Here is an 11,280-nt window from a genome sequence, read left to right as displayed (position 1 = left end):
TAGTTTCGACAACATTGGGTGATGATGTGAGACTAGGCTGAACAAGTTTACCTAACCACACTGTCGTGCCTTCGAGCGAGTGTTCATGGGCGTTGACATGGTGAGGGTTTCCCCTGAACCGAAATTTAAGTGTATCCTGATGTGACAAATTTAGCTAGTAACCCATTTAAAGGATTCGTTGGTTGTTCAAAATATATATCTTTTAAATATTTTATTTAATGTAACATTTAAATATGTACAAAACATAAAACTAAATTTGTTATAAAAGTAAATTAATTAAATATTAATTAATTGTAGAGATAAGTAATGATCTGATGATTTGTGGAGGTTTGTTAGACCATCCGTAGTCGATGTCATTTTGAGGAAAAAACATCGGGGACCATCGCTCCCCCCCCTTCGGCGTTTTGGAGGTCAACGTTTTGTAGACCAGGTGATGCTGGCTAGAATTTTGAAGGTTTTGTGAGAGAGATGTTAACGTTTTGTAAACAAACTCTGTAATATTGACATGAGGGTTATGCGTTTTTTTATCACTACACTACCTTTTACAAACTCTGTAATATTGACTGGATTGCAACATGTCACACAACGTCTAATTATGAAAAGTTTTAACTATACATGGATTAAAACACTTACGTGTCACAAATTATGTTTTCACTCGGAAAATCAATAACACGTGTACTCTTCCACCTCACAAATTAGGGTTTGTAATAAAACCCCTTGTAAAACCCACACCCACAACACCCCCAACCACCAGCAAAAAACCAAACACCCATGGAGCCGCCAGCAATCGGAACCACAGAGATACCCGGCCGTGGCCGAGCAATGATATCTCTCCGCCCATTAAAAGCCGGCGAAATCATCCTCCGTGAGTCTCCCATCGTCCTCTACTCTGCCCTCCCATTCCACCACACCAACATTTACTGCTCTCACTGCTTCACCATTATCTCACCACAACAACAATCTATCACGTGTTCCACCTGCACATCACAATATTATTGTACCACAACCTGCCAATCCAAAGCCTCCACCACTTCCCACACCCCCTGGGTTTGCCACACCCAAACTCGTCTTATTAAATCTAACAAATCAGATTCACTTAATATGGATATCCAAACGCAGACGCGGTTTATCGTGTCTGCGTATAACCTTGCTGTGCTATCTCCGTTGAAGTTCCAGACACTTTTGTCTCTTCACGGTTCGGGTTTGGAATCGGATGCTGATTTTGATTCGTTGGCTGGTTATATTCACTCGCTTGTTGCGTCCGCGTGCCCGCCGTTACCCGTTGAGGTAGGGTTTAGTTTGGAGTTAACTAAGGCTTTGTTGTTGAAAGATAAGTTGAATTCGTTTGGATTGATGGAGCCGTTTATTGAAACGAATGCCCAAAGGTCGCTTAGAGCGGGTGGCGTTTATCCGGTGGCGTCATTGTTTAATCATGATTGTCTTCCTAATGCTTGTAGGTTTGACTATCTTGATGTGGATAAATTGGGTAATGGATGTAAGCCGTTGTCGGATGATAATACTGAGATTACGATTAGGATGATTCATGATGTCCCGCAAGGGAGGGAGATTTGTTTGAGTTATTTTCCGGTTAATTTGAAGTATGTCGAGAGGCAGAAGAGGTTGAGTGAGGATTACGGGTTTGTTTGTGATTGTGATCGGTGTAAAGTGGAGGCGGGTTGGTCTGAGAGTGAGGAAGAGGGATTGGCTATGGACGATGGTGACGATGATGGAGTTAACGAGGAAGGGAATGAAGAAGTTGCGATGGATGAGGATGCTGATGAACGAATGGAAGGTGAAGATGACTTTCCACACGCGTATTTCTTTTTGAATTACATGTGTGATCGGACGAATTGTGGGGGGACGCTTGCTCCCCTGCCTCCGACGGGTGTGCAAGCGAGTGGTGTGATGGAATGCAATGTTTGTGGCAATTTGAAGAGTGTTGATGTTGATCAGGTATGATGTGTTGTGTTTGTGTGTTAATGTTAAGCTGATGAATGTTGCTTGTAGAACTAATGATGTTTGATTTTATATATTACAAAATCATGGACAATGGTAGCATATGTATTGATAATTTCATAGTCTGCTGCCAACATTTTTGAAATTTTGTGGCCTTGTTGTGTGATTTTGTTTGGGTTTTAAAAGAATTCTATACATAGAGCCTAAATATTATAGACAATGTTGTAAAAATCGCTAGTCGCTAGTCTGTTAGTGGGGTGAGGACTAGCGATTAATCGAGATTAATCACTAGTAATCGGGATTAATCAGATCAGACTTTAATGTATAACTTTTGGTTTTATATACACACACATTTTTTATGTAGTTTTCAGTTTTATATATACAAATATACACTTTGGCCATAAATTGACTTAAATCTCCTCGGAAACCGCCGATTTTGGCTGGAACCTCACAAAAATTCGCCGACTATTCAGTTAATTGCGATTTTGGCCAGATTTGACCATTGATCGAATAATTGGCCGACTAGTCCAAAGTTAATCAGTGAGATGAGGACTAACGATTAGTCGGGGATTAATCGACGTATAGTCGGGTTTTTTGCAACACTGATTATAGACTACTCTCAATCTCATTAGGAAATTTAACATTGGTTGAGGCAACAAAAAAAATATATAATTCTATCACAACCAGTTTGGTCTCCCAACCTATGATAAGTCAAAATTTAAGTATTTCTCTTAAGTAGAGTATAACATTGTTATACTATATAATTTGGTTTTTCTATATATAATCTTCTTTGATAATGGGTCGTTTGTATCTAAATCATTATTTGAATCTTGAGTTTTGATGAGTATCCGAATGGTCAATACTTCAATACTATGAAAACTCTTTGTTGTGTACAAAGCTATATTTACTTACTCTTATAGAGAACCTTCAAACCTCACAGAATACTGAAAAATAACCACGAGACAATAATTGGGATGATATTAATGATACGGCTTTCGTAGGATTCAAAAAGGGATTGCCATCAAACACCAATACTATGGGTCATACTGTGTGAGCTTTCGTAGGATTCAAAAAGGGATTGCCATCAAACACCAATACTATGGGTCATACTGTGTGAGTATGAGCGTTGAGTGTGCCATGTTGGCCCACACCACTCTCACGTCACACTTGTGTCAATGAGTGGGGCATAAGCGAGCCCTGTTCGTGAGTGGGCCACGTCACACTTGTGTCAATGAGTGGGGCATGAGCGTGCCCTGATCGTGAGTTGAGCAACATGTGTTGAAACTAACCATATCCTATTCTTCTTTATTCCTTGAATTACATTCACGTCACACCATCTTCATAATAGTTGGGTGTGTGTGTGTGTGGGGGGGGGGGGGGTATTTCTTACATATGCGGTACATACGTGGCAATCACTCGCATTTATGTTCACCCAAACACATCCCATTGCCTTGCTAAAAAAACAAATACAAAATATGTGTAAAAAGTGTACTCAATGTCCCATTCCATCCTCCGAAATGTTTTTTAAGAGACTCCCTAAAATAACATAATTACTACGTATGTTGATTTTTTTATAAAACTAAATGATATGAGATTTGATTTACTGATAATTGCTATAAATAGTAGGATGAAACTTTAGCAACCGTTCATATAAAATAAAAATTACGATACATAAACGAAGATAACAATAAATTACAATCATGAATACAACTGAAATTTATAATTAGTCTAAAATCGGTAAATAACATAGTTTATACAGGTGGGCAAAAACCCGATTCGGACCTGGTCGTACCGAAAATTTTGTACTTTTAGGTGGTTTAGAGAAACCCTTTATGTTTGTAGGTGTTTCTTTTAATTCTTTGTAAAAGTAGTTAACTCGCAATAGGGGACTGTGAGCTTTAACCACTAAGTTTAAACTCGCAAGGGGGGAGGGGGGCTGCGATTTTATAGGGGATTTGACAAAATTTATAAACTCGCAATGGAGACAGCGAAGTTAGACATAACTGACAAAATATTTAAAATTACGAGAAGAAAACTAGGTTTTGATGTGTTAACTCCATACCAACCAATAGATTCTCTACACGTACCAACTACCAAGAATCTAACTATAAACTTGTGAACAAATATGTATACAATATTCCTTCACAAGTTTCTAGTAAGATTCTTAGTACATGCGGGGAATCGCTTGGTTGGTATGAGTTAACACGTCAAAACCTAGCTTTCTCCTCGTAAGTTTAAATTTTTTGTCAGGTTATGTCTAACCTTGCTGCTCCCATTGCGAGTTTATAACTTTCACCATATTCCCTTTAAAATCGCAGCCCCCCCCTTTGCGGGTTTACACTTGGTGGTTAAAGCTCGCAATCCTCTATTGCGAGTTAACTACTCTTACAAAGAATTAAAAAAGCACCTACAAACACAAAAGGGCTTTACTAAACCACCTACAAGTACAAAATTTTTGGTACAACTTGAACGCAGTGTATAGGGTATGATTTTTAGAAACAATAACCAGAACCAGACTATGGTATGGCCAATACCCGATTTTCTAATACCTGAAACTAGTTCCAAACCCGGAACCGTGTATTAGAAAAACCTTGTGCACCTCTAGTGTAGCCCAAGCGTTTGGGCCGTGTACCCACTAAACATCCACCTATTGGGCCTAATCTGTTAACACTTCAGGGTCTCCATCAAACACTGGCGCGAAAAACTCCCGCCAAAACTCCCAGTCGACCCAAACCCTAACTAAAAGGGGGGAATCACTCATACTCTCACACCAGAACAAGAGAAATGGCGGGAGAAGATGCAAGTGGAGCCAACAACAACAACAACAGCCGTTCGAACCAGTCACCGTCATCATCAGACCAAGGCGGAAACCTAAACTCCAGCCAGTTCAACGGAAATCCGCCGTCCACACCTGACTCACCTACCTCAGCAGGATTCAACACGGATCAGCTTCCGTTCAACAGCCGCACGTCGGAAAACTTATCCGATTACGACGACGATGAGGCCGCAGTTGATCCGGATATTATTCATGACGAAGCTGAAGATGTTGGAGATGAGGAAGGTGAAGGCGAAGATCTGTTTGATGATAATTATATTAAGTAAGTTGCTGCTGTTAATAGTTATTATTATTATTATTATTATTTTGTAGACATGAACAATTAATTTTGTTGTGATGTTCGGTTTTTATTTATTATTATTATTATTATTATTATTATTATTATTATGTAGGCATGAACAATTATTTTTGTTGTGATGTTCGGTTATTATTATTATTTTTATTGTTATCGTAATTGTTAATATTAGTATTTTTTATGTAGACATGAACAATTAATTTTGTTGTGATATTATTATTATTATTATTATTATTATTATTATTATTATTATTTATTATTATTATTATTATTATTATTATTATGTAAACATGAACAATTATTATTATTATGTAGACAGGAACAATTCATTTTGTTGTGATGTTCGGTTATTATTATGATTATTATTATTATTGTTGTTGTTGTTGTTGTTGTTATTTTTTTATGTAGACATGAACAACTAATTTTGTTGTGATGTAGTGATTACCGGAGGATGGATGAGAATGATCAGTATGAATCAGCTGGACTGGATGAGTCACTTGAGGACGATAGAGATATGGATCAAATTATGGCGGACCGGAATGCGGCAGAGATGGAATTAGATGCTAGAGATGGTGTTGCTTCTCAAAGGAAACTGCCACATTTGCTTCATGATCAAGGTCAGTTAATTGTTTATATTTTGTAGTATGTTTATTGTTTTTTATAGTTGAGTTAAGGAGTGGTAGAGAGTAATTATGTCTAGTTAGCTTGGATTATAGCTAGGAGTGTGCAGGGTTTTGTTTGGTTATTAGCCTAATTCAAATTAACCAATTGGCTTTTGGTTAATCGGTTAATTTTTTGGTGTGGTTAATTTCTGTTAATAACAGAAGTTAAATTTGGGATAAAATCTTTACTTAGTAATATAAGAAATGGATGCATAAATACATGAAATGATGGTATATATACATGAAATAAAGGTATAGAAGCTAGAAGTATATGAAAATATGCATGGTTTGGTTAGTTTTGGTTAACAGTGGGTACAATAAATAACCGATAACCGATTTTCGGTTAATATGTTATCGGTTTACTTTGATTCGGTTTTGTCGGTTTTAGGTTCGGTTAACGGTCCGGTTATTGCTCACTTTTGCTTTTATTGTATACTTTTAGATGCATTTTATGTTATTTGTTACAGTATTTTCTTGTGCACTGAAACATCAGTTTATAAATCAGTTATTAGACCTTGTCACAATTGTGAAGGAGGATTGCATTTTTAAACCTTTTGTTTTCATATTTTTGGTTACAGACACAGATAGTGAAAGCCACAGGCCTTCAAAGAGAACCAGAGCTAATTTCAGACCTCCTCCCAGTCCAGCATTTAGCAGTGGTGGTGGAGTTGGTGGTGGTGGAGGCGGTGATGACCCGCCCACAACTGATCAGACAGATGATGATCCATTTGAGGTACAAAGCCTTGTGCTTTTTCAAACTATATTTCATTCATCTAGCAGCAACATTTCATTTCATCATATAATTTTTCTTTTGGCTATTTTTGTAGGATGATGATGATAATGATGAAGGTGAGTTTGAGATGTACCGTGTTCAGGGAACACTAAGGGAGTGGGTTACTCGAGACGAAGTGCGTCGTTTTATTGCTAAAAAGTTCAAGGAATTCATAGTCAATTTTGAAAACCCAAAGACCCATGATCATGAATATCTTAGACAAATTAACGAGATGGTTTCAGGTAAAGTTTCTCATTTTTGTTACTCTCTTTTTTGGAAGACAGGTTCATGTGGTCAGTGATTGTTATATATTAACATTTATCTATTTTTGCAGCTAACAAGTGCAGCCTGGAGATTGATTATAAACAATTTATCTTCACCCACCCAAATATTGCCATCTGGTTGGCAGATGCACCGCAGTCTGTTCTTGAGGTTATGGAGGAAGTTGCTAATAAAGTTGTATTTAATATACATTCAAACTACAAAAGAATTCACCAAAAAATCTATGTCAGAGTTACCAACTTACCTGTTTATGACCAAATTCGCAACATAAGGTATCACCTTTTTCTTTCTTACCTAGAAGCTGGTTATTATTAACTAAAATACATGCATTTTGTAAAACATTTATTATTTTTTTCAGGCAAATCCATTTAAACACCATGATTCGCGTAGGAGGTGTTGTGACTCGAAGATCTGGAGTTTTTCCTCAGTTACAGCAAGTGAAATATGACTGTAACAAATGCGGGGCCATTTTGGGACCTTTTTTCCAAAATTCATATTCTGAGGTGAAAGTTGGATCCTGCCCAGAGTGCCAGTCAAAGGGACCGTTTACAGTCAATATTGAGCAGGTGACTTATTATTATAGTTTATTTTTGATAATATGAAATTTGATCTTATACCTGCGTTGTAATTTATACCCTTCTTGTGGCAGACTATATACAGGAATTATCAGAAACTTACCCTTCAAGAAAGCCCTGGTATAGTTCCAGCTGGTAGATTGCCACGATACAAGGAAGTCATACTTTTGAATGATTTGATTGATTGTGCTCGCCCAGGGGAAGAAATTGTAATATTCTTTTCACTTCTATGTCTTATTATTTTTCACTAATATTGGTAAGCATCTTAACATTTTTAATTCTTCTTATTTTCAGGAAGTTACAGGAATCTACACAAACAACTTTGATTTATCATTGAATACCAAAAACGGATTCCCTGTTTTTGCCACAGTGATTGAAGCAAACCATGTTACGAAGAAACAAGATCTGTTTTCAGCCTATAAACTTACTCAAGAAGACAAAGAAGAAATTGAGAAGTTGTCTAAAGATCCACGTATTGGAGAACGGGTATGTTTTTAACTTTCTATAAACTTATTTAGAAAAATTGTTGGTAGATACATTCATGTCTGTTAGATAACATCTTATTCAGTATGGATTATGTGTGAAAATGATCAGATTGTCAAGTCAATTGCTCCATCAATCTATGGTCATGAAGATATAAAGACTGCAATAGCTCTTGCAATGTTTGGAGGTCAAGAGAAAAATGTTGAAGGGAAACATAGGTTGCGTGGTGACATTAATGTGCTGTTGTTAGGTGATCCTGGAACTGCAAAATCTCAGTTTCTTAAGTAAGTTTTGGTTATATTTATTTTCCCAATAGATAAAAGTGTATATAAGTCAACTTTAGCTTTAGTTTTCTCAAATGTGTTTTGTTTTGAAGGTATGTTGAAAAGACTGGTCAAAGGGCAGTTTACACAACTGGAAAAGGAGCTTCTGCTGTTGGTCTTACAGCAGCAGTGCACAAGGATCCAGTCACACGGGAGTGGACCCTTGAAGGCGGGGCTCTTGTTTTAGCTGATAAAGGGATTTGTCTGATAGATGAGTTTGACAAAATGAATGATCAAGACAGGTAATTAAGTCTCTCTAGTTTTCGCCTGATGGATTTATTTCTAATGAAATATATTTTATATGTAATATGTTCTTTTTGATTTTTTCAGGGTAAGTATCCATGAGGCTATGGAACAACAAAGTATAAGCATATCTAAAGCTGGAATTGTTACTTCTCTTCAAGCTCGATGCTCTGTTATTGCTGCAGCTAATCCAATTGGAGGAAGGTGAGTCATAACTTATAACAGTAAAATTGCATAAGTATTTAAATATTATCTTATTTTGTTTTTTACATTCATTCTTGAGCTTGATTCTAATACCTGGTAAATGGTAATTTTTTTTGCAGATATGATTCCTCTAAAAACTTTTCACAAAATGTTGAATTAACAGATCCAATTGTTTCCAGATTCGATATTCTATGTGTTGTGAAGGTCATATCTAATTACTATATCACTCAAGCTTTTTTCTTTATGTTTTTGTGTATTGTTGTAGACTTGTAGTTAACATGGATGAAAATCTGTTTAATGCAGGATGTGGTGGACCCTGTCATTGATGAGATGCTTGCAAAGTTTGTGGTTGATAGTCATTCCAAATCCATCCCAAAAGGTGCTAACTTGGATGACACGTCAATTAATAATTCTCAGGAAGATAATCGGGACACAGCCATGTTTGCAGATCCTGAGGTATCTTAATCTTTTTGTTAATACTCTTTGGTTGACTTTTTGATCTAGATGACAATTGATAAAGTTTTATTCCGCAATCAGATACTTTCTCAAGACATGTTAAAGAAGTACCTTACGTACGCTAAGTTAAATGTATTCCCAAGATTGCATGATGCTGATTTGAACAAACTCACAACAGTTTATGCTGAATTAAGAAGAGAATCATCGGTGAGTTTTGTAATAAAAACATTTTAGGTCAAGATTAAAAGGTTGTACACTTGTACTATGTTTTGTACTATGTTTTAACCAAGTGACACGTGTGCAGCATGGGCAAGGAGTTCCAATAGCTGTCAGGCACATAGAATCAATGATCCGAATGTCAGAGGCTCACGCTCGAATGCATCTCAGGCAACACGTCACTCAAGAAGATGTAGACATGGCTATTCGTGTTATGCTTGAGTCGTTTATTTCAACTCAAAAATTCGGAGTGCAGAAGGCCCTTAAAAAGGTAATATGGAGCGTGGATTTTTTTTATAAGCATTGGTTATGCAATCAAAGTTTTAACATTTCAAATTTTTAATGGTGCAGAGCTTTAAAACATATATAATACACAAGAAGGATTACAATGAACTTGTGATGCATGTTCTGAATCAACTGAAGGAAGAAGCGCTGCGTTTTGAACAGATAGTTCCGGGGTCTAGAAAAGACATTTCACATGTTGATGTGAAAGTGGATGACTTGCAAAACAAGGTACTTTAGTTTTTCTTGTATTAAATTATTTTTGATACTTGAATATATGGTGAGGCAGTTGAATGAGTGACTGATTATGGTTGTTCGGCGTGTGTGTGCAGCTGTTGGAATATGAAATTACTGATCTGAAACCATTCTTTACAAGCACGGAATTTATAGACGGTAACTTCGAGTTGGATGAAGAAAGAGGTGTGATAAGGCATCATCTTGTAAGATGATGAACCAAGTGATGTTTGTGTTTGGAACTTTGTGTTAATTTGACAACTGGAATTTGGAAGAAGCAATTTTACATTGTTGAAAACTGATGGTCTTTATGACAATTGTATCTTTTGTGATGCACTAACTGTTTACATCACATGTCACATTTGTTGGTTTAGAAATAGATGTTTTGGATTTAATAGGTAATGCTTATTATGATTTACATGTTATGAGATGAATGTTTGGCTTAGATTATGCCTTAGAAATTAATAGCTATGTGTTTAGTGTGATAAAGCTACAAGCCTACAAGTAGATTTTTTTCTTTTAATTATTAGAAAGTTACGTTCTTTATGAAATAAGTCAATAAACAAAATTTAACAGAAGTAAAAGCAAAAACTTACTAGGTTTCTTAATGGTGGTAACCAGTAAGTAAATAAATTTTATGAATTGATCAACATATTTAAGTTATGTTTTTAAGCATCTAATAAGAATAAATGGTCTTAAGTCTTAACCATAAGCATATTGTTGTGTATCTTTCGGGACAAACTAATGAGACCCATAGCTACAAGATCTACTGAATAATTTCAAAGCTTCCAATGTTGATAATAATCTGCAAAATAGAAGCCTCGCCACATAGGGTCTTTTGGTAACCAATATCCTACATTAGAGCAATGCAAAAAGTGCAAATGAGAATAGAAAATATTGTTCGTCTAACTCTTACTTCGTCATGGTATATTTATACTGATACTCTACAGTGGTAGGGTTTAGATGTCATTGTCATGAAAGTGATGAGCATAGAAAATAATTCTTTTGACATGTTGCCACATAAGCATAACCATAAATCGGTCTTCACACTATTAAGACCCGTTGGGTCTTGATATATAGTAGATGTTTGGTATAGATTCAGGTCATATCTTCTTATTTATTAAAAATACTTATAAATAAATAAAATAATCAAACAATTATCTTTACATATCTCTAAGTTAATTTTTTATATAGAAATATATTAAATGAAAAACATTTATTAATATAAATTAAAAGCTTAAAAGCACTGAATTTCTTAAACTGGTCATTTAACAAGTGAGAGAGGGGACCTTGGAGCCACTGGTAAAGTTGCTGTTTGGGTATAAACCGTAGAAACTATCTTTTAAAAAAAAATGTCGGGTAAGGCTGCGTACATTAAATTGTGAAGCGATCCGACCTCTCCCCGAAACATGCGCAAATACGTCAGCCTGGTGCACCGAGTGGCTTTTAACAAGTGACGAC

General features: G+C 36.1%; 1 protein-coding gene and 1 pseudogene across 1 annotated transcript; both read left to right on the top strand.

Annotated features, from left to right (window-relative positions):
- Positions 1 to 722: 722 nt before the first annotated feature.
- LOC143535093 (histone-lysine N-methyltransferase ASHR2 pseudogene) lies at positions 723 to 2,150 on the top strand (annotated as a pseudogene).
- A 2,431-nt stretch (positions 2,151 to 4,581) lies between these two features.
- LOC143535113 (DNA replication licensing factor MCM2-like) lies at positions 4,582 to 10,198 on the top strand. Its single transcript, XM_077029449.1, has 17 exons — positions 4,582 to 5,054; positions 5,526 to 5,704; positions 6,328 to 6,482; positions 6,577 to 6,763; positions 6,856 to 7,075; positions 7,162 to 7,369; positions 7,453 to 7,587; positions 7,673 to 7,864; positions 7,973 to 8,145; positions 8,238 to 8,426; positions 8,515 to 8,631; positions 8,751 to 8,835; positions 8,935 to 9,087; positions 9,169 to 9,294; positions 9,392 to 9,574; positions 9,655 to 9,816; positions 9,918 to 10,198. The coding sequence occupies exons 1-17, from the start codon at positions 4,741 to 4,743 to the stop codon at positions 10,032 to 10,034; spliced, it is 2,895 nt and encodes a 964-aa protein (XP_076885564.1). The 5' UTR covers positions 4,582 to 4,740; the 3' UTR covers positions 10,035 to 10,198.
- The last annotated feature ends 1,082 nt before the right edge of the window (positions 10,199 to 11,280 follow it).

This window comes from Bidens hawaiensis, unplaced genomic scaffold, assembly GCF_021521415.1.
Source record: "Bidens hawaiensis isolate Kalapana, Puna unplaced genomic scaffold, B.hawaiensis_p1.1 tig00010387_1, whole genome shotgun sequence".
Taxonomy (NCBI): domain Eukaryota; kingdom Viridiplantae; phylum Streptophyta; class Magnoliopsida; order Asterales; family Asteraceae; genus Bidens; species Bidens hawaiensis.
The sequence above is the reverse complement of the archived record's forward strand: the minus strand, read 5'-3'. Positions and strand labels throughout refer to the sequence as shown.